The 24,758-nt window shown below is 38.6% G+C and overlaps 1 protein-coding gene across 1 annotated transcript in view; it reads right to left on the bottom strand.

The window, feature by feature from the left end:
* Nucleotides 1–645: 645 nt before the first annotated feature.
* Nucleotides 646–24,758, bottom strand: part of DTHD1 (death domain containing 1) — an 81,485-nt gene continuing 57,372 nt past the window's right edge. Inside the window, exons 7-8 of the mRNA XM_004389790.1 lie at nucleotides 5,501–5,558; nucleotides 646–965 (exon numbers count right to left, since the gene is read on the bottom strand). Of these exons, the coding sequence (XP_004389847.1) occupies nucleotides 646–965; nucleotides 5,501–5,558 (378 nt within the window). The remainder of the gene's footprint in view (nucleotides 966–5,500; nucleotides 5,559–24,758) is intronic.

The raw sequence follows: 24,758 nt of genomic DNA, 5'->3' as shown, positions 1-24,758 counted from the left end.
TGTATGGCCTCATTTCACTAATAATGAAAATATGAAATTTTTCCCTATCCCAAGCTAATTTTTCATAAAGGAAAAGTTACCGGCAGTGAATGGCTGAAGTATTAATTCTGTTTTTAATTTATTTCAAGCTGTTTCCTTAAAGTGACTCGCTATCATCAGCATCAGGTATCTGCTGCCCGATTTGTTTGGTGTTGTTACCTGTGAGTGAGCTCCAGGGTATCTATGTAATGTGAATTAGTTGCTTGGAGTTGTGGGGAACTAGTTTACTTTTATGCAGGTAATAATAAAAAAAAGTGATTCTGTAGATCATATCTTTCCTTTTCACTTAGAAAGCAACCTCAGCTATTAAACTGTAAACAGGGCAAACTCTACTACAAATGCTGTTACAATTGGGTACACTCAAGACAATCACGCTTGCAGAACATACATCACCGGACCATGAAGGAGCACTCTAAACCAGGAATGCCTTTACTGTCTGATTAGAGCTTCTCCCTTTGTCTCAACTGGTTTCTTAATAGCATATCTATCAAATAGATTCACTTTAACCCATGCTATTTAGAAACTGCTAGTAAAACGCTGACAGGAACTATCTTAAAAACCAACCATGATCATTTTTCTAGGACAAAAGTAAGAGCGACCCAGCATTTACTCTGCCATATCAAACCACTGCTGTTGCTCAGTGAACACTTTATTTTCCCACTTGAATTTGAGCTCTTCTGAAAGATCACCCCTGCCAATCTTGCGGAGATGACGTGCCAAAAGGCGAAGTTTATCGGTGGAAGTTGGGAGCGATTTCTTCCAGAAGCTAAGAAGTTCGTGGATTTGTTCTGTGAGATTATCAGGGTTCTTCAGTTTGATGAGCTGAATGGTGCTGCAGCGAAGAGGGAGGGATGAGGACAGAGACGTGGCGTTGTCTTCTGAGAGCTCCTCTGCCAGCCAGTACAGCAAGTTATCCCAAAGGGCTTCTGTCAGGCACATGTCAACACTTAGTGTTAGGGGCCCATTCTAGGGGGATGTGCTTATCTAGCTCACCATGCCTGTTTACAGGCTATACAGGTGCTCTCTGGTTTGGTCTCTTAACAGTAAAAAGATTTGAGAGAACCTAGAGGGACACCTGAGAGCATTGGCTGGGGTCACCTCCTCAGGGTACCACCTGTTGCAGAGAGTTAGAAACACTTTTCAAATTTTACTGTGCCTGAGAACCACCTGATGACTTGTTAAAACAGTTGCTAGGCCCCATCCCAGAGAGTCTGATAGAGTAGGACTAGGGTGGAGACAAAACTTGGCATTTCTCTCAAGCTCTCCGGTGATGCTGATGCTGGGGTCTCCAACCATACTTTGAGCTGCATTGTGTTAAAGGATATTTTCAGGTTCAAAAAGATACTTCCCTTAATTAGTACTAATCTAATATATAAATTATACCAGTAGCTAGTCAATCCTCGCTCCCCAACTACACACACAAACTCACCATGATCCACTACCCAAAGAGTAATTCTATAGAAAGTCTTTTACACCAACATGTTACTCAGGCCTCTAGACCACTTGCTGTTGTTGTTAGATGCCATTGAGTCCTTTCCAACTCATAGGAACCCTATGTACAACAGAACAAAATGCTGCCTGGTCCTGCACCATCTTCACAATCATTGCTATGTCCAAGCCCATTGTTGCAACCTCCGTGTCAATCCGTCTCGTCAAGGGTCTTCTTTGACCACTTAGACCCACAAATATCTCCTGTGCCTCCTGCCTCCTTAAATCTATGATGCCTTCTTCCTGTTGTAGGTATGGTTGTTATCGCTTTTGCTGTGTAATTCAGATACATCACTCTCAGTAATACGCCTGTGCCCTACTCTCTCTCCTCCCATTGACTTCATGGGATCCCACATCACAGCTATTTTTTCCCACTATCCTACTCTCTCTCTTTTTCCATAGACCTCATGGGATCCCATATCACAGCTACTTTCTCCCACTATCTTCCTCACCCCTGTGCCAGGTGCGATGATCTAGTGTGAGCACAGGAATCTATAGTCACCACCATTTACTCAACTACTCACCTCCTTACAAAAACTGGAATCTAGTTTTATACTGTGAGGCCAATGGCCCCTTTCCTAAGTCTACTCACTTAGGAAAGGGGTCAACACATCCTTTCCCTCCATTGTCACTTTCAAACCAACGTTCTGCTACCTCCATGTGATACAGTCATTCTGCAGTCCATACTATATGCGTAAGGCCTTCTTCCTCCCATTTACATAATCTATCTCCTGCCATCAGCAGGTAGATTCTTCAGCATGCTTGTTGATAATCATTCACACTCCTGACCACATAGTTCCTTAGTCTTGTCAGTTCCAAGGCTCCATATTAGAAACTGACTTTCATGACCAATCTTCATGTTTCATCAAGCAAAATTATTCTGCTTCCATGGCCTCCGCTTCTCACAATTTACTGCTGACTACAACCACCTAATCTTTTCTGCTTCTGTTCCTTTACTCCTGCTTAATACACTATTTGCCCCCATCACTAATATAGCTATTCTTCTGATGTTCCCTAGTCACTCAATCAAGGAGCCCTGGTGGTGCCAAGGTTCAGCTCTCAGCTGCTAACTGAAAGTTCAGCAGTTTGGACCCACCAGCCACTCCACAGGAGAAAAGCCCTGGCAATCTGCTCCTGTAAAGATTATAGCCTGGGAAAACCTATGGGGCAGTTCTACTCCACCGTGTAGGATCATTATGAGTCAGAATCAACTCCACAACACACAACCACAGTCATTCAATCACCTCTAATAGATCTCATATTTTGTACCTCTGTGCTCATACTATCCCTAATGATCAGTATCGTCAACGATCATCTTGCTTCCACCTTAAACTATATTGTCTTTTTCATCTTTCATTGTTCTCAATTTGTCGATTCCCAATCCTGATTTGCTCACAGAGCATTCAATTTCTGGTCTGATCAGCCTTATGAAACTATGCTGAATATGATCAACAAACACTATGCAAGTTTACGTCATTTAAGCCCTTAAAAGCCTACAAATTTTTTCCTGAACTGTATTTAAAATTTTCCAAAGCAATGACCCTAAACTTTCCCACCATCCCTAAGCTGCAATTTCATTCTCAGACTGTTTCACTCAGCCGACGTCTGTTCCTCCTACCCAGAACAATTCGGCCTCTGTTCTCATAACCTCCTTTCTATTTCAAAATCACTTTCTTACAAAATCTCACTCCTCCATGTTTGTTGGAACCCATCTCCTCCATACCCTCTTGCAGAGTTTTTCGTCAAGTACGTTGCCTTCACAACTGTTTCTTAATCTCCTCCTCACCACAGGTCCCTTGTATATTTCTTACAAACCCTGTTAGTTCCCTCCTTTCCTTGCTTCTGCTACTCTTTCAAGTTACTGCCCTCTCACCTTCCCTTCACCATGAAGCCTTTTAAAGTCTAATGTAAACTCGAAGCTGCAAGTGCCTCACCATCAACTCACTTCTTAATTAAACCTTGCTTTGGGGGTTCTGTACTATGTCCTAAAACTCTACTGCAGCCTTGCAAATACTCTTAGGTTCTTCCTAATTACTACTTACAGCAACTGTGGCTCGGTCTTCTTCTTCTCTGAGCTCCACAAAGCACTTTCCTCCTTTCCTTGGGTTCCAGGACTCTGCCTCACCTGGTTCTCTTCTTCCCTCTCTTGTCACAATCCTCTTTTGCTTTCACTGGCTTTCTTTCTCCTGACACCTCTGAATTATGTGCTTGCTCTGAGGCTTCTTCAACCCATTCATTAACTGCTACCACCTTCATATCTCTTCTCTGTGAAATATTTCCAGATCTACTGTACATTCATCTTTGGCTTTGCTTCCTAAATCCTGAGAAATTTGCAATATTCAACTGCTAATCATTTTTACCAGTGTATAGCACAGCCAATTAAAACTGCATATTTCTGAAATCCAAGTCGTCAACTCTGGCCTTTCTTTTCTTCTACCTGATCCTTAACCCTATTCATTTTCTGAGTAAATGTGACCACTCAGCTGAGTAAACTAGAACATGTAATATTATTCAAGATTCCTCTAGGCCTATTTCTTTTCTTATCCCCCACACCAAAGTCCTTTTGGTCCTAACTCTAAACATCTCTCAGACATTTCCCCTACTGTCCCACCTTACTGACTCAATCTTAATCATATCTTAACTACCTCTTTTCTGAAGTCTTGTAGGAGCAAAAGTTCTTATTAGTATTCCTGCTGTTTGCTTCACTTTATCCTCCGAACAACTGATAGAACTTTTGAAAGCCTTATCTTGTTGCTCCCTATTAATAAGTCTCTCTTAAGATCCCCCTATTGTCTAAACTTCTTTACTTGGCATTTAAATCTTTTCATAGTTTTATCCTTTTCAAAATGTCTAATCTCATCTATCATCATCCTTTCTACAGCAGCACTGATGGTATTTGTCATGAGGGAAGATTCCCATGTGGACAAATATCTCCCAACCTGTGTTTCTGGGTCCTCCAGATACAAGGCACAGTAACCACCTAGAACTCCTAGTACACATGGGAAGGATCATTATACACTATATAGTGGTTGTTTACAAAGGTAGTAATTGTGTTTTAATTTGAACATAAAATTCTTCAAAAGTTAACAGCCATCATTCAACATTTTATTTATTGCTCTTGGTTTTGTTTGTTTTTGGCTAATGTCACCAGCTCTGTCTTCATAAACAGTTGTATTGATCCTGAAAAGGTACATAATACTAGACTTTATTCTCATCCTACTCACTTCCAACGTAGTTCAGTAAAATCTACACATTTTGTGTGCAAATCCACAAAGGAAACGCTTGATTGAAATTCTCTACCATCGGTGGTGGGCCTGACAGATTAATCAAAGAAGGAATAAAAAACACACTTCACTGATCTCTTTGGAGGACTAATTAGTATAATACTTGATGCTAATAGTTACTAATGTGGTATATATATATACATATGTATGTATATGCACACACACACACACACACACACATCAAAATGAATGGTTTCAAAGGGTAAAATAGAATAAAGGTCAAATTCTATCCATGAAATCCACATCACTGTTATGTAATTGAATTATGCATAACCATGACCAAATATTAAACATTTCCTTTTTTTGTTTTATACCAGCATATCTTTATTTAAAATCTATTGATCTCAAATGCAAGTTTGAAGTGACCACACTATAAGATTTAAAACATAACAACATTCCAGAACAAATTGTGGTTGTTGGTTTACCAAATTAAGCAATTACTAGTTATGCAAGTAAAATAACACTTAGTAACGTTAATATTTCTTATAGATGTTACCACAACTTTAATTAGATCCACATTCAAGAAAGTTATTTTGTTTTATATGTGTGTGACTTCCTCAAGAACAATTCATTTATTAGGCTGACAAATATTATGAAGTCGTATTTTCTATAAGGATTCACTAATACATATATAAAATATAAGGGAGAAAAAATACAAATGTAATGAGGACAGAGCAAATATTTCTTACCTAGAGGATCTGTAGAAATTCTTCTGGTACTCTGTGGACGGTTGATTAATTTTTCATGCTATTGGGGAAAAAGAGCACAGAATAAGCTGAGGAAATCATTAATTTGTAAACAAGTTACAAATAAAAATCCATCTGAACCTAATCTCAATTTGGAAAAAGTACAGAATTGCATAGCTTGCAAAATTAGAGTCTGTATTTGGCATGCATACTCAACAATTGCTTTCTTAAGATAAGGCAAAGGATATTAACCCAAATCTTTTAATATATATAAATTTAAGAATACACATTAAAATATTAATATAACAGTCATAGCATTCACATTAACTCAGAACATTTTCCAACTAAAATTTAAAATCGTTAAAATCAACTAATATCCAGCAAGCTACCTGTAAGCAAAAGATATGGCATTTTGTAAAAGACCTTGTGGGTGGCAGGCACTTTGCCCCATCACTCAGCACAGTAACTGGCACACAATTGGTAAAACAGTAGTTTTTGTGGATGAATGAGTAAGGGAACATGCATATATGAGGGTAAAAAGAACCAAGACATTGAGCAGATATTACTTTAAAGCCTGTATTTCATCAAGAAGCAATCACATATATAATTATTACTTCTCTACGCTATCTGAAGAACTGTTTCCTGTCAATTAACATGCAGTGGTGGAAACATAACTATGGTACATCTATACAATGGAATACTACTCAGCAATATAAAGAATGAACCATTGATACATATACCAACTTGGATGGGCCTCAAGGCATTATGCTGGGTGAAAAATAAAATATCAAAAGATCACATACTGTATGATTTTATTTGTATAACGTTCTTGAAACAACAAAATTATAAAGATGGAGAACAGATTAGTGGTTTCCAAATGTTAACAATGCACGGTAGGGGTTGGGGGATGGGAAGGAGTTACTATAAAGGGATATCACGAGGGATATCTTTGGGGTTATAGAATGGCTCTGTATGTCGATTAGAATGGTGGTTACATGTGATGCATGTGATAAAATGGCTTAGAATTATACAAATACTTTCTACCAATGTCAATTCCCTGGTTTTGATATTGTACTATATTTGCACAAGATGAAACCATTGATGAAAATGAAGTGAGGTGTACACAAGATCTTTCTGTACTATATTTACAACTTCCTGTGAATCTATAATTATCTAAAAATAAGAAGGATTTTTTTTTTTTAAGGCTGCTTCATAGCGATGATGAAAGGATGATGGAAAGCCCTGTATGTCAATGCATAGCATGTTATCTGGGCCATACTAAACACTCCATACAAGTTAGTTGAATCTGAATATCATATTTTGCAGGTATTCTTGCCACAGATATTACATAAACATGGAGGTTTATAAAACTTACTGCATGGGAGTGGATTAAGAAATACAAGTTCAAGTATATTGTACTGTAGCACTGCAAAATAAGTGCATAGAATTTTTGAGACATCAGCCATGTGCTTGGAAGCCTCAAAAAAAAAAAAAAAAAAACGAGAAAGACACCATTTTAAAGAGTGCAGCAGATTCTGCCTATCGTTCCCCTCAAGGAGCATATGGCCTAGATTTTGTCTGGAACAAGAGGCACACATCATGGGTTTTCTCGTCTTTACGTAAATAGTTTTCCCTTTTAATCACTCTCTTTTCACAGGTTTCCCATAGAATTTTGATGTGCTGAGTGAGATCCTAATGTTTAAGTATATGTATTTTTTTCACACATATGAAAATTCCAGCCAAGAATTTTATCTGGCACACAACCACAGAAGAAGTAAATGGAGCAGCAGAGAAGACCTCTGGCTCTGTGGACTTCCCGGCACTGTGTTGGTCTATTATGTGGCCTCTTCCTTGGAAATTTCCAGTGTTCATATTGTCAGTGCATTATTTTTGCCTTGCACACTACCTTTTGAATTTCTCTGGTGCTCAAGGTCAACCCTAAACCAAACAGAAGAGCCTCTATTAGTCCTTATGCAGTCTCCCCTCCCGCAGTTCTCCCTAGATGCCTTCCTTAGCAAGACCAGCTCTCATTTTTCCCTACTTTTCTCTTTTCTTCTGTTCAAAAGGTGCCTTTCTGTTACATCTTCTCAGACTCTACTATTTGCTAAAGGTGGGTTCATTACTCGTCTCAGGTAACCTGTTTTTATGTTAATATTCTGTATTTTAATTTGCTAAATACAATTTTTTAAAATGCCACCTTCAACATGTCCCTGCTCAGAAAGATTCTTGGGCAAATCTAAATCAGGCTCTCAAATTCTCTGTAAACTGTTTCCCTGACACACATCTACCTTGTATATGGGTGTGTTGTTGCTGTGTGCCGTTGAGTGGATTCTATAAAGACCCTATATGACAGAGTAGAACTGCACCATAGGGTTTCTTAAGCTGTAATCTTTATGAGACCAGATCTCCAAGTCTTTTGTTCTGCAGAGGCGCTGGTGGACTTGAACCGCCAACCTTTCAGTTAGCAGTGGAGCGCTTAACTACTGTGACACCAGGACTCCTTATATAGGTTTAGTAGGGGCTGATGTGGTAGATATCATTATAAATCTCCCAAGGGTAGCCATATAAATATATAAATAATTCAGATGTGTCAGGCATGTCTTATTTATACTGCTGAACACAACCCAGACCTCATCTATTTGGAAGTGGTTAAAAAATTATAAGTAGTGGCAGTCACTTACACTTGAAAGGAGTATGCGTGTTTTGAGTTTCACAGGCCACTGTTATTAAGGCTCCTACAATTACTGATTATTCTTGACATTCTGCCTAAATACAGCCCTGTTCTTGAATTCTTAAAGCTAAGTAAGTCATTTTTCACTTGAGCGCATACTTGTGACAACGTGATCTTTTGTGTGCAAATCCAACAAACTGAACTTGGGCACATTTGTTATATTACCCAACATTATTCCCCGTGGTTCCCCAAGAGCTTCTTCTCAGTGGGTCTTTTCGCCACTGTAAAAACCAGCCATGATCAGTCTAGGCTCTACTTGTTAACCTGTAATCTCTTTGAGGGCCGAGAAGTTATCTTATTCTCAGGTAATGCTTGTTGGAATTCTAACCCCTGTACCTATGGATGTAATCCTGTATAGAAATATGGTTTTTCTTGTGTTATGTTAGTGAGGTCATATCAGTGTAGGGTGTATTCTAAACTTAATCACTTCTGAGTTACGAAAGAGCGGATTAGACACAGTGCTACAAAAGGAGCAGATTAGTCACAGACATGGGGGAGGATAGACACAGACAATGGAAGCAGATGAATCTACAAGCCCAGGAACTAAAATAGACGAAGAAGGACCTCCCCCATACAGTCACACCTTGAATTCAGACTTCTAGCCTCCCAAACTGTGAGAAAATAAATTTCTCTTCCTTAAAGCCACTCACTTGTGGTATTTCTGTTATAGCAGCATTAGAAAACTAAGAGAATGCTTAACATGGTATTGTAAACTTAGAAGTACAGGGAGTCCCCGGGTTATGAACATCTGACTTACGTACAACCTGTAGTTATGAACCAACCCTGTAAAGCCTATTATATTAAAAATTCGAGGTACATACAACGGTTCGTAATAACAAACGGGCACTACTTTGTGACATGCATCAAAACATTATTATTATCACTGTACTATTATGGTAAAGATGTTTTAGTGTATCTGGAAGAGTTCTTTAATGTTTTTTATGCATAGAAAAGTACTTAGTAATCTACTGCTGCTGTAACAGAAATATCACAAGTGGATGGCTTTAACAAAGAGAAATTTATTCTCTCACAGTTTAGGAGGCTAGAGGTCCAAATTCAGGATGCCAGCTCTAGGGGAAGCTTTCTCTCTCTGTCTGCTCTGGGGAAGGTCCTTGTCATCAATCTTCCCTGGCTGAGGAGCTTCTCAGCACAGGGACCCTGGGTCCAAAGGACGTAGTATTCTCCTGGCTCTTGTTTCTTGGTGGTATGAGGTCCCCTGTCTCTCTGCTCATTTGTCTCTTTTATATCTCAAAAGAAATTGACTTAAGACGCAATCTAATCTTGTAGTTTGAGTCCTGCCTCATTAACATCATAGAGGTAGGATTTACAACATATAGGAAAATCACACCAGATGACAAAATGGTGAACAATCACACAATACTGGGAATCATGACCTAGCCAAGTTGACATATATTTTTGACGGACACAATTCAATCCATGATATACACTATGTACTATATACTAAGACAAACATTTGACTAACTGATGTTAGATATGAGCTGTACCAAACTGTTTTAACTTACGTGCAAATTCGACTTAACGACAGAGTTAAGAACAGAACTCGTTCTTAATCTGGGGACTGCCTTTAGTAAAAAGCATCTAATTTATCTGAAGATATCTTTTGATTTGAATAATTTCCACCTTCTAATCTTACCATATTTACAAGCACAGGTCAAATTCCATCTCTTTTATCAACTATCCATGTCCTTTTTTTTTTTTTTTGGAGAATTTAGGCACTATTATACAACGCATCTCTTAATATTGTCTTGTACTATTATTAATGTCATTCACATATGCCCATTTTTCTTCCTCAATTAGGCTTTCAGCTTTTTTATGTCAGTACTTATATTTACCACATAGTACCTACATCATACACTCAATAAAAACTTGATATTCATGGGGAAAAAGGCACCCTAGTGGAATGATGGTTAAGTGCTTGGCTGCTAACCAGAAGGTCGGTGGTTTGAACCCACCCAGAGCTTCCGTGGGAGAAAAGACCTGGTGATTTGCTCTTGTAAAGATTACAGCCTAGGAAACCCTATGGAGTAGCTCTACTCTGTCCTATAGAGTCGCTATGTGTCAAAATCAACTCAAGAGCACACAACAACAACAACTTCATGGGGGCCTTCCAGAGACAATCCCAAGGATTGTTACCACCGCAAATTGAAGATCTGCAGTTTCAACTAGGCCACCAGTGCTGCTCAGCAATGCTTTTATGTATCCCTGAGGACGTCTTCCATCATTCCCTATGGAAGATATTTCACATCATTAGTACTCTGTGCAAGACCTCTACCTCATGTCTGGTCACCCCTCTCTCAGCAAGTGGTTTTACCTTATATTTATCGAGAAAATAAAGCAATAGTTCTCAAATCTTAATGTTTCTGTGAATCAATTTTGAGGGAAAAAAACAAAAAAGTAAGCTCACTAGTAAGCTCACCTATCAGATATTTTGATTCAGTTGGTCTCAGATAAGGCTACTTTTGCAACAAGCAAACCTGGTGATTTTGATGCCGAGGTGTGGACAGCACACTTTGAGAAACACTATCAAGTAGGATCTACTTGAATTATCAACTTACACTCCTACAAATTGTATCCCAATGAATGCATGAAAGAATAAAATATACATATATATATATCCCAAAATGATAACAGTTTCCATTATTATGTTGGGACAAAAGGTGTGATTCTGATTGCATGCCTAATACTATAGGGATACAGTGATAATAATAAATTCTAACTCATAAATTACCTCACAGGTGTCACACAGATGACCTAGCTCTGGTCTTCACCTCCTCATGCAGAAACTCCAGCTTCTGGCAAAGTCCTCTCCAAGTATTTCTGGTGGACTCTATGAGTCTTACTTTCTTAGTACCCACACTGTTCCACCAGGTTTTACTGCTTCCCCACAATGACTGACTGAGCAATGCAGCTCTCCACACTCCTTCTGTGGGACAACAGTTACCTTCTCTGTGGCTACTACCATGTAGCACACCATGATGGTTTCTACCTAGAGGTCACTTTTGCTCCCGAGTCACCATATAGGCACCCTTGTTCAACATCAATGGTGCCACAGGTTTGTTCTGCTGCTGCTCCCCCACCAAGCTACTGGATTCTGCGAGAGGCGATACCGCTCTAACCTACTCCATCTGAGCTACTCTCTTTTCTACCTCCCTTCCAAGAAAAGAAATTCTCCATTGGTGGCCACCCTAAGCCCCCTGGCATGTGAGCTTTGAGGTAAAATGTGATAGAATGAAGGAAGGGCCCAGCCACCATGTTACATAACATTAGAGTAGTATTGACTGTGCCCTGAAGTGTCACAAAACCCAGTGAAATAGGTCTTTCAGTTTTTAATTAAATCCTTTTCCCTTAGGACATAGCTGCTCATCCAAGGGGCTGAACTAGGAGACAGATTTCATTAATAGCTACGGTGGTCTACACTGTATACTTGCTGGCCTCTAACGACTACAGCTTTAAACATATATGTTATAATTTACATATAATGTACATATAGAAATACATATTTATATATTTTTAATTAAAAAAAAAATGTTAGGAAAACCCACCCAAGCACCCTGATCCCTTTGCAAATAGAATTCTTTTAAGTCGTATTGCATAGACAAGTTATGTTTGAGGTCTAGCAGTGGACACAGGTTAATTTCTTATCCCAGGAAGCACCTCAGTTTCCATGAAAATAACTTCCTGGGCTGGTAGAACCTCTGAGTCATTTACCAGTTATGTCTTGTCAAAGAGGGAAATTGATAGGTGATATCTTGCTTTGATTTTGAGGTTTTCTTACCCACAAAACCAAATACTCACTTTAAAGAAATCCCTGACCAAAATCGCTCCTTCAGCTGCTATTCTCTCAGCAGAAGTGGTAAATCCTTTCCTGTTTGAAGCCAAGCTTACTAAATTTGAATTTGAAAACATACTGCTGGGTGGAGGGGCAGAGACTATCTTGTGAACTGATACTCCTTGATCTCAGTAAAAAGGGAAGGGCAGGGCTCAGTCAATCGTGTTAAGATTAGCCAACGGTTGATCTTCTAATTTTTCCCTCCTCTTCTCTTTATAAACCCCATTGTACCTAGCTTCTACAATCTTTGCTTTTTCTGGAATCCGAATGGCCCTAGTGGCACAGTAGTTAAGAGCTTGGCTGCTAGCCAAAAGGTTAGCAGTTTGAATCCACCAGCTGTGCCTTGGAAACCCTGCTATAGGTCCTATAGGGTTACTATGAGTCGGAATCAACTCCATGGCAACAGGTATACTCATATAGAGTAATTGCTCAGAGCAAACCTTATGGTCAAATTTTGATTATTTTTAACAGCCTGAAAGTGTCAAAATTGAGCTTATTCAGAGTTTCTTACAAATTACTTTCTTCTTAGTTATCTCATGTGACTTTCACAAAAGCACCGTGAGAAAGATGGAGCAGCTCTTACTTTTTTCCCCATAATGTATGAGAATGAGACAGAACTCTCACAGTGCTGTATTCTTTACCTGGCTTCCTCCCCTACAGTGTTGTACTGCAAAATCATTTCCTTTCCTGCGCTCCCCCGCACTCAGCTTTGCAAGTGAATCCTGCTTTTGCTTGGAGGTTAAATGTAAACCCCATTGCGCCTGCATAGTATGATTAAGAATGTTGCTGACATAACTTGTATGAACTCTCTCCCTGTAAACCACTTTAAAAGTAACCTGCCTGCCCTCCCTTGGTGAGCAGTCTTGGCAGCAGTAAGCACCGACCGACTCCCTTTCCTTGTACAATGAGATAAAGGTGCCTTTCTTGTTCTCCTACCTCCATCTCTTGTTTATTGGCCAATACAAGTCACGCTGAGTAATAACCTCGGGTTTCCACCTGGTAACAAGAATATCAAGGCTCAAGGCACTCAGCTCTCCTGGCTGAGACTATAGAGTGTTTAAGTGAGATATCAGGGTTTGAACCCAGGTGTGATTACCTATAAATCTGATACTTTCCCTACCACGCTGCTTGAGCAAGTGAGCTTTTTGAGGTAAGACTGCCTAAGTTTAAACCCCACTCTGTTAATTGCTGAATCTTGAATCAATTCATGCTTTAGTTTCTTGAACTGTAAAATGACTATTATTGTATTATCTACTTCCTAGGTTTTTAGTGAACTTTAAATAAAACAAAATGTGTAAAGCATTTTAAATGAAATAAAACAAAATAATTCAGTGCTTGCACATAGTAGGTGCTCAAGAAAATCACTTCATCGCTTTTATCACACACATTGATTTTTTATAGAACTGAAGTCTCATTTTTCATGCAGATAGGCTTTTGACAACTGTCATATTCTAATACATAGATGAGTGTCCTAAGAACCATCTATAACTAAAGGTAATCCTGTAAGTACAGCCTTATCTATAGCAAGGCATGTTCCAAGTGTCACCATGACATGATGGCACTGGAGGCAGCACTCTTCCTTATGCTGTCACATCAGACTTAGGTTCATACGCTGCCGTCTAGTCTCTGACAGTGCTTTGGCCTGAAGAGAATCTCAGTGTTTCAAACTGGGTCAAGACTCACCCTCATTATGATGTATTCTCAGGGAGTTTAGGATGGTGCCGGAGTTAACAAAGCTAAGCTCACTGTAGAAACTTGTGTGAAAATAAGAGTGAAAAATAATACAGTAGAAACAACTTCCATTGTGGTTGACTTAGGGCAGATCTTTTGACGACATCCCAGACTAAAAGAATGAACATGGGTCAAATTCAGAAGGACTGCAAAGATGATGGCGTGTAATTCCTCCAAGTCCCACCACAATAATGCATAAAACCTAATAGGAAAGTTGGGAAAGTCAGAAAAATGATAAGTCCTTCCCACTATTTCACACATATTTTAAAGTACTAGTTAGAAACGTAAGGAGCCCTGATGGCACAATGGTTAAGCTCTAGGCTGCTAACTGAAAGGTAGGCAATGGGAACCCACCAGTGGCTCTGTGGGAGAAAAGACCTGGTGATCTGCTCCTGTAAACACTACCCAGTGCCATGGGGTCAATTCAGATTCATAGGGTTTTCAAAGCTGTAATCTTTATGGAAGTTTCTACCTTGGGGCAGCTGGTGAGTTGGAAGCACTGCCTTCCATTTAGCAGCCACCCTTAACCTCTGTACCGTCAGGGCTCCTTACCATAAAGAATAAACCACCATGAGTCGATTTGGACTTATAGTGACCTTATAGGACAGAGCAGAGCTTCCCCATTGGGTATCCAAGGAGCAGACTGATGGATTCAAACCTTTTGGTTAGCAGCTGAGCTCTTAACCACTGTGCCACCAGGGATCCACCATAAAGAATACAGTCTAAGAAATCCTATGGGTCAGTTCTACTCTGTTCTGTAAGGTTACTATGAGTCAGAATCCACTGGAGAGCACACAACAATTGAAAACTTAAGGAGCCCTGGTAGTACAAAGGTGAAATGCTCTGCTACTAATCAAAAGTTCGGTGGTTCAAACCCATCCAGTCGCTCCTTGGGTGGAAAATCGACTTGATGGCATACAAAAACAGCAGTTGGAAACAATGAAATAAAATAATATCTTTGAATCCTAGAAAAATATCCAATTTTAAATTGTACCTTGGGTGGTTAATAATCTCAAGGGCATCCACAACTATATTGTTATTATTTGGCAAATGTGAAAAGAGTGATAAGAGTTTGTCCTCTTTAATTTCTACTGCCTAGATGTTCTTAGGGTATAAAGTAACATGCTAAAGACTTTCTGGCACTTGAAGCACTATCTAACATTATTATCTAACATATAATATTATAGCCAAACACCACTGTAATACAATTAACAAAGAAAATGCCATACTGCCATTAATTATTTTTTCATTTACTCTAAGGCACTTATGCATGAAGAAATTTTCACAGGTAATTATTACAATATCTTGTAGAAACAACCTCTCTACACAGAGTTAACCCCCATGCTCCACTCACCGTACATACTTATTGCAGATTTTTTGGTAAATAGGTAATTCTGTAATTAGAAGGCATACAAGGGGGAGTGATATGAAGAATAATTGACCAAGGAAGTATATATAATTAGTATCTTTCTGTGTATCTTTAGCATGGATTTTACCAGATGCATTTATGGTACCATAAATAAATACCATTTTTCACTTCTTACTCTACTCTATATTTATTTTGCACAGAAGCCTCCTCAAGTAAACAATTGTTGCTATTTGTTTAACTTGAGTCCATCTGTTGTATCATAAGAGTAACTAAATACTCACAATCTTTATAATGTATATCTCATATAGAATTCTGAGTGGTTTTATATTATAACCCGTTAGGTAGGATATTGATCAAAGAAGAAATCTGATAAAAGGATTAATGTTAATATAAAAACTTTGCTCTACAGTTATGGGTCCAACTTTACAATAAATCAAGTAAGAGATTATATCAATATTCTGTGGAGGCTTACACATGTGGGGAGCTTTGCTAAACTTGTGATTATATAATTTCATTCCAAACCCATAACACTGGTTTAAAGTAAGTATTATCAACCCCCTTTTAAAGATGTCTATAAGGAAGCTCTGGTGTCTCAATGGTTGCTAACCAAAAGGTTGGCAACTCGAACGCGACCAATAGCTCCATGGGAGAAAGACCTGGCGATGTGACTCTGTAAAGATTGCAGCCAAGAAAACACTATGGGGCAGTTAACTCTGTCACATGGGGTCGCTATGAGTCAGAATCAACTCGATGGCACCTAACAACATGTCCCTGGGTGACACAAACAGCTACATGCTCAATTACTAACTGAAATGTTGGCGGTTCAAATTCACTTAGAGGTACCTTGGAAGAAAGGCCTGCCAATCTACTGCCGAAAGATCATAGACATTGAAAACCACATGGAGCTCAGTCTTACTCTGAAACACATGGGGTTGCCATGAGTTAGAATTGATTTGTCAGCAGCTGGTTTGTTCTTTTTTGGTTTTTTAAAGATGTAACTTCTCTAAAGTGACATGCCTAGTATGCCGTAAAACTAGTCTTGAAACCCAGACCGTCTAAAGCCCTAACTTAAACAATTAATAATATTGTCATCAAATAATAATATTAGTTTCTATGTTTTAATAATTACCATGTGCCAAGAAATATGCTAAGAATGTAAAGTATATTATTTTATTATCTATAATCTTGTGAGGTAGCTGTTATTTTGCCCATTTTACAAATGAGAAAACTGAGGTTTAGAGAGGCAAAATAATTTCACAAAAAACATGCACACTTAGTGATGATATAATACTTAAACTAACATTTGTAAGACTCCAGATCCTTTATTTATAAACTGTAAGTTAAAACTTTCATGGACAGTGGAGGTTGTAATGCAAGACTTTCTATCCAGCCTTTCCAGTACCTCCTCCACCATGCGTACCATTTAGATACATCAACTTTACTGCTCTGGACTTACAGGCAGTATTAGAAGAGGTAAAGAGCTCAATTCTAAATCATACTACTGATCAACCTTGTAGACTTAAGCAAACTATTCCTTCCATGTCTCTGTTTCTTCATTTAGAAAAGGAGGATATTAATAATAGTATCTGCTTCATAGTGTCATTGAAAGGAGATATTGAGTAATATCATGTAGTAGCTTTGAGCAGGGCATAGCATGTACTAAATGCTAAAAATATATTAGCTTTTATTATACCGATTCTTCACTTATCAACATGGTTAGGTTCCAAAGATCAGGTACTTATGCAAAAATTGGCATTATGCGAACATTAGGGTAGTCTAGGTAAGCCTTGCTGGAATATCCATTTATATTGGATGCAAGCCACACCCTCCAATGAAACTCTCTTTCCACTGATTGGCTGCTCACAGCAGATCACAAAATGGAGGATGACTACATCATTACATCACTGCCAAATTGCATCATTACATAACTACCAAATTACATTATTACGTAACTGCCGAATTCATCATTACATAACTGCTAAACCACTGAGAATCATAGCCCAGCCAAGCTGACGCATAACTTTAACCATCACAGTCCATGTTACTCTCAGCCTTCATTACTGCCAGACTTACGCGCTTATTATGCAAAATAGTCAGATAGTAGATTTTTTACTATTGTTGTAAATGCAAGTATCAGATAAGAGTTATTCGATGAATGAGGAGTGAGTGTATTTAATATTTTTCTATTATATATATTTCAGTTTTAAGTTGAAAAATTTAACTTTATAAACACAAACAAAAACTTAAATAGAATTAAAACAAAACAATGTTGTTAAATTCTGTTGTCAGTCAAAATCTCTGAGCCTGAAGTTGCTCTCTGCTTGCTAAAAAGGGAGCTTAGCAAGTATTAGGAAGATGTAAAACCATACTAACACCAACCTGAGGTTTATTCAGAAGCATCAGAGAAAGGATTGAAAAAAGAATAAATAGTTCACCATGGGAATCCATTTTATTTAAAGCTGGTATGTGTATTGTTCTAAAATTTAAAAAAAAAAATCAGCTGCAAATCCAAAATTTGGGATAAAGGAGTATAACCATGGATCTCCTTTTACTTACTGGAAATTATGTCTTTTATTGTAAAAATGTATGGAAAGTATTTTTTATCTTTTAAAACTATAGAGATAACGTTTTGAAGTCACCTGATAAATCACCAACAAAAACAAGGGAGCTGATGGAACTCAACCTAAGTTGGAGAAAGCTGAAGTCTTCATCTTACTAAAGAAATAGTAGGAGTCATCTCCTTTGCCCTGAAAATGAGCTAAGGTCTGATGTCATTACACAGATGGAACAGAGGAACTTATCGGGCTGTTCAGAAGTAAGCATTTAAAACCTAGATGGCAGAGGAAGTCTGCTTCTGACTCAGAAGCCAAAAAACTTCAGGTGAACAGAGAATCCTCCATGACTCATGGCCCTGTGTGTGTTAGAGTAGGACTGTGCTCCATAGTGTATGCAAAGGCTGATTTTCTGGAAGTAGATTGTCAGGCCTTTCTTTCAAGGTGCCTCTGGGTAGACTCAAACTTCCAACCTTTCAGTGAGCAGTCAAATGCATCATCTGTTCACGCCAGCCAGGGACTCCCTCACAAGGTTATGACGCTCTGTTCCAAAGCTAATTTCAACAAAAAGCACAACAACCCACCAGTTCTTTGAAAGAGCCTCAGAAGGGGTAAAAGTGGTAAAAGCAGTAGATATAAAGCAAGGACCCAGCTTGTTCAAGGAATAGAAGGAGATGGAAAAGCATATAAGTTTAGACGAAAGACTTGAGGCCTGAGTTCTAATATAGCCTCTGCCCCTATGTAGTTGTGTGAACTGAGGCAAGCAACCTAAACTATCTTAATAAACTCTTTAATTTGTAAAACAGAGACTTTGACTCCTACCTCTGAAGTGTGCTATGAGGGTCAGTTGAGATTATGTCTGTAAATGATGTCTTCTACACTGAGAATTCAACAAAGGTGGCAGGGACATGCAAACCAAATGCAATCTGTGGACTTTATTTGGACTCTGTTTTGGAACAAATCAACTATAAAAAGAAAAAATTGAGTCACTTGGGTGAATGTAGAACACGTCCTAAATAATTGTTGTGTACTGTCGAGTCAATTCCAACTCAAAGTGACCCTACTGGACAGGGTAGAACTTTCCCCACAGGGTTTCCTAAGCTGTAAATCTACGACAGCAGATCTCCAGGTCTTTTCTCCTGCAGAGCCTCTAATAGGTTGGAACCACCAACCTTTAGGTTAGCAGCTGAGCATTTAACCACTGCACCACCAGGGCTCCTTGGCTATATAGTAGATGATATTAAGTAATAAGTGCTCATTTTTTTGGGTGTAGCGATAGTATTATGGTTATTTTTTTAAGCTCTTATCTACTAGAGAAACATACTGAAGTACTTAAAAGAGGAACGATGTATTATCTGTAATTTGCTTTAAAATATTCCAACAAAAAGCAAAGGTTAGATGAAAGAATGGCAGAAAGTTACAGGTGATGAGTTCATGTAGGTTCATTGTATATTTTGTCCATTTTTATGTGCATTTGGAATTCTCCACTAAAAAAGCTTTCTAAAATAAATTAATCGAAACCAACACCCTCTTGTTTCATCATGGATATTATTAGTATTGTAAACTCAGTGTAGAACTTCCTTAAGCCCTGGGCAGAAATGCTTGACTCACACAATAAAAGGAAGTGCCTCCACACGGAGAGGTCTGGAGACCAGCACAAACCCACAGAGCAGTAAGATGACGGTGAAATGAGATAGAAACAGAGTCTAGAGCAAGAAGCGCTGGCCCAGAGTGGTCTCCCTTAGAGAGAAATCTAGAGATTAGATTTGGACATGAAATCAGTCTGTTACCATTCCTGGAAGCAATGTAGATCCACACCTACTTGGATCAGAGGCTTGGGTGTCTTTGTTAAGCTCAGCTCTTTTTTGGATTTAAATCCATGCAAAGTTTTATGCAGCCAGTTTTGTTTAGTTGCTTCTTAGAAAATTACTCTTTTTAAGACTTCGATCTGATTGTGGCTTTTTTCAAGGGGAAGAAATTAAATACCTCTCAGCCCTTGAGAAACTCAGTCACAAAAGAAGACAGCTTTAGTCTCCTTCTAACCAGATGGGTCAATTCAAGAAACTCCAAAGGATCTAAGGAGCTGTGACAAATAGAAGGAAAGGGTGGTCAGGGATGGCAGCAGATATAAAGTGGGCAAGGTCTGGATAATTCAGGAAATATATATATGGAATACATATATGAGGTCATAAAGATAAACTGTCAAAAACAGTCTGGAATAGATAAATCTGGTTTCTAACTTTATGTTGCAAGTTTGATTTTTTATCTACCAAATATGCAAAGCAGTTGATATACTCCATGGGATTGCGGTGAGGATTAACTGACATTATATATATATATATATATATATGTATATATATATATATGTATATATAATTATATATATATATATATATAGCACTTGAAACATGCCTGGCACTTGGCAAGCACTCTATAAATGTTAACATGCTTAAAACTTTGTTTAGTATTCCAAGTAATTCTGGCAAAATCCGATGCCTTTCACTCATAAATGCAGCTCTGTAGGAGTCGCTATTGATTTTAAAAGCAGTTCCACAAATCAAAGAATGATACACTTAGAATTTGCATAACCTTCAACCTCCATTCTTTATTGTTTGACTTTCAGATTATAATCCCAACAGTTTTTTGTTAATACAGAAGGCCTGTCACTATGCCTGTTTAATTCTGTGCATAATTCTTTCTACAATTTTTTTTTAAATTTCCTTATGGGTCATTTTATTGTTTGTTTGTTTAGCTTATAAATATGAATAGCCTTTCCTGATATGAAGGTGTTGGGAAAGGCCTGGACAGCCACAAACATCTTCCTCTCAGATCTTGTCATAGTGCATGAAATCCCCACACATTAGTCATTTCTTTCAAGTCATGAAAGGCTTCTGCTAAGTATAACTGTTCACTGGGAAGGAAATAGGTAAACTTTTTGTTAGCTCTTAAGACTCTACCTTCAATTGCTTTATCAATTTCCCCAGCATGTGTTTATTTACTCATTGAATAGTTTAACAAAACACTACTGAATGCACACTAGGAGATAGGATTATAAAATTGAATAAGCTATGCTCCCAGCCCCACGGAACTCAGTCACAAAGGAGACAGTAGAGTATAATGATTGGGAGTTCTGCCATTGGAATCAACAAACTTGGTTTTCAACAGCAGTTTTGCTCCAGTGATTACCACTTGGAAGAATTTTCCTCTCTGTGCCTGTTTCTTCAACCACTCACCTCTTCAGTAAGTAGTTAATGTATATAACTGCTTGGCCAAGTTACTAGCAGGGAAGAAATAATACGTATTAGTTATTATTACCATTATTATAGTATACATAAAATTATAATAGACCACTTTTTCCATTTCCAGTTGAATTGATTCTGACTCATGGCGACCTATGTGTGTCAGAGGAGAACCGTGTTCCATAGGGTTGACAATGGCTGATTTTTCAGAAGTAGATCCCCAGGTCTTTCTTTTGAGGCACTTCTGGGTGGACTGAACTGCCAACCTTCCAGTTAGCAGTCAAGCGTGTTAACTATTTGCACCACCCAGGGACTCAGACTACCCGTTGGAATACAGTCAAAGGGCTTTGGTTATAAATACAGTGTTGTGCATAATTCTGCCTGGGAAATTTAAAGGCTTTTTCTAAAGAGATGATGTTAGATCTAAGTGTGGAGTTAGAAAGGGAGCTGTGGGAGAAGTTTCATGGGCAAAGACTCTGAGGCAGATAAGATCATAATGCGTAAGAGAAGTGAGACCTTAAGTGGAACTGGAGCAAAAGATGGATAGATTGGTGAAATGTAGCATGAAGAAGCTGGGAAGGAAAGTTGTGGGAGTTTTTTAAAGGCCCTTATGCCAGGGTAAGTGGCTTGGACTTTGGTCAGTAGCGATCCAGTACCAATTGAGAAATTTTAGGAGAAGAGTGACATAATCATGTTTGTTTTTGAGAAAAACCACCCTGTCAGTTGTGTGTAAAGTAGCCTAGAGCAGAAAACGGGACTGGTGATAGGCCTTCAAAGAGAAAGTTGTAGTTATCCATAGGATAGGGCAATATTAGAGGGAGTAGCAATGAAATGCAAGTTTAAATAACACTTCCAAAGTAAAGTCAACAAAACAGTATCTTGTATTACAGGATATTAGCTGGAACCAGAGTTCTGGGACCCATCCTAGGAAGCCCCTTTTCCACAATTCCTCTATCTCCCAATGCCCTCCTACCTCACAACCTCATACCTATTCATGGTATCACCAAGTCCTATTGATCCCAAGTCCTGAATCTCTTTCCAACTCCGTTCTCTTCTTTCCATCCTTACTGTCATGATCTCAGAGCCCTGGTGGCACAGTGGTTAAGAGCTTGCCTGCTATCCAAAAGTTCGACAGTTCAAATCCACCAGCCACTTCTTGGAAATCCTATGGGGCAGTTCTACTCTGTCCTGTAGGGTTGCCATGAGTTAGAAACGACTCGAAGGCAACTGGTTCAGTTTGTCATGATCTCACATCAAGCCATTACCATCTCTTCCATCGACTACTTCATTAGTCCCTTATTTTGCTGTTGCTAAGCCTGCCATTTTCTAACTTATCCTTATAGGCTGCCACAATGATGCTGCTAACATAAAACTTGATCATCACCCACTTGGTTAAAATTTTCCAACGGTTTTGCCATTACATACAGGATAAAAGATAGACTTCATTAAAATCTTACTAGATACCTAGTTCTCCATCCTCAACATTGGCCACATCCATTCCAAGAATTCCAGTGACGGAGGCACTTTTTTTATTCATATCCTAAGGGTATTTGGTTTGAATCCCCACTTTGTACATGTGGCATGTGTACATTTTATATATCATAAAATCAATCACATTTGACAAATTTTGACAGAAGGCCCAATATAGTAATGTCAAAGACATATTTGGTTCACATTAAGTAAGACATTCAAAGCCCTCCATCATCTTTCACCAGTTTATTTCTAATAATTTTTCCAAATCTTTAGCTCAAGCCAAACTGCTGTATTTATTGTCCCTTCTTGAAACACTTCCTATGCCTTGCCACTTGAAAGTTTCATCTCATGTCACCCATCTTGTGAGGAAACTGCTGTCCCTTGTTATCTTCCTCTCTAGATCCTAAACATCCATCTTACTCTGTGAAGCATCCCCAGGTCACTTCAACCCACAGGGATTACCTCTTTCTCTGAAGTGTCTTGTAATTACAATCTCAGCAATTCATTTGTCCATTCATCATCAGTTCCTGCCTTGTGGTACTGCAGTATTGTTGTATTCGATTATTTATCTCTTGCATTGTTTTATAACTTTTAAAGTTTGCACTTTATTTCCTGATCTGGATTGTAATTTCCTTGAAAGTAAGGATGTTCTCTGGTATTATTATCATTGTTTTTTTCAAGTCTTACACAATGACTCATATATAGTACTCATTTAATTGTCATTATTGTTGTTAAGTGCCATCAAGTTGGTTCCAACTCAACTCATAGCAACCCTTACGTACAACAGAAAGAAGCACTACCCAGTCCTATGCCATCTTCAAAATCACTGCTATGTTTGAGCTCATTGTTGCAGCTTCTGTGTCAGTCTATCTCACTGAGGGTCTTCCTCTCTTTCTCTGACCCTCTACTTTAGCAAGCATGATGTCCTTCTCCAGGGACTGGTCACTCCTGCTAACATGTCCACAGTACATGAGACAAAGCCTCGCCATTCTCGCTTTTAACGAACATTCTGCTGTACTTCTTCCGAAACAGATTTGTTTGTTCTTCCGGCAGGCCATGGTATATTCAATATTCTTCGATAACACCATAATTCAAAGGTATCAATTCTTCTTCTGTCTTCCTTATTCATTGCCAGCTTTTGTGTGCATATGAAACCATTGAAAAAACCATGGCTTGAGTTCAGTCACAGCCTTAGTCCTCAACGTTTTATCTTTGCTTTTTAACACTTTAAAGAGGTCTTTTGCAGCAATTTGCTCAATGCAATATGTTGTTTGATTTCCTGACTGCTGCTTCCATGGGCGTTGATTGTGGGTCCAAGTAAAGGGAAATCCTTGACACCTTCAATCTTGTCTTTGTTTATCATGATGTTGCTTATTAATCCAGTTGTGAGAATTTTTGTTACTTTATGTTGAGATGTAATCCATACTGAAGGCTGTGGGCTTTGATCTTCATCAGTAAGTGCTTCAAGTCCTCTTCACTTACAACAAGCAAGGCTGTGCCATGTGCGTATTACAGGTTGTTAACGAGTCTTTCTCCATCCCTGGTGCTACATTCTTCTTTTTGAGTTCTTTGTTCAGTATACAGATTGAATAAGTACAGTGAAAGGATACAACCCTGATGCACACATTTCCTGATTTTAAATCATGCAGTATCGTTTTCTTCTGTTTGAATGATTGCCTCTTGGTCTATGTACAGGTTCCACACAAGCACTATTAAGTGTTCTGGAATTCCCATTCTTCACAATGTTACCCATTTTTGTTATGATCCACACAGTTGAATGTCTTTGCACAGTCAATAAAACATAGGTGAACATCTTTCTGGTATTCTCTGCTTCCAGCCAAGATCCATCTGATGTCAGCAATGAAATCCCTCATTCCACATCCTTTTCTGACTCTGGCTTGAATTTCTGGCAGTTCCCTGTCAACGTACAGCTGCAACCATTTTTTAATTATCTTCAGCAAAATTTTACTTGCGTGTAATATTAGTGATACTGTTCGATAATTTCTGCATTCTCTTGAATCACCTTTCTTTGGAATGGGCACAAATACGGATTCTTCCAGTCGGTTGGCCAGGTAGCTGTCTTCTAAATTTCTTGGCATACACAAGTGAACGCTTCCATTTTTGAAACATCTCAATTGATATTCCATCAATTCCTGGAGCCTTGTTTTTTGCCAATGTTTCAGTGCAGTTTGGACTTCTTCCTTCAATAGCATCTTAATCATATGCTACCTCCAGAAATGGTTGAACATTGACCAATTCTTTTTGATACAGTGACTCTGTGTATTCTTTTCATCTTCTTTTGAGGCTTCCTGGGTC

This window comes from Trichechus manatus, unplaced genomic scaffold, assembly GCF_000243295.1.
Source record: "Trichechus manatus latirostris isolate Lorelei unplaced genomic scaffold, TriManLat1.0 scaffold00259, whole genome shotgun sequence".
NCBI classification, from domain to species: Eukaryota; Metazoa; Chordata; class Mammalia; order Sirenia; family Trichechidae; genus Trichechus; species Trichechus manatus.
Note: the sequence above shows the minus strand (reverse complement) of the source record. Positions and strands in the feature narration are given on the sequence as shown.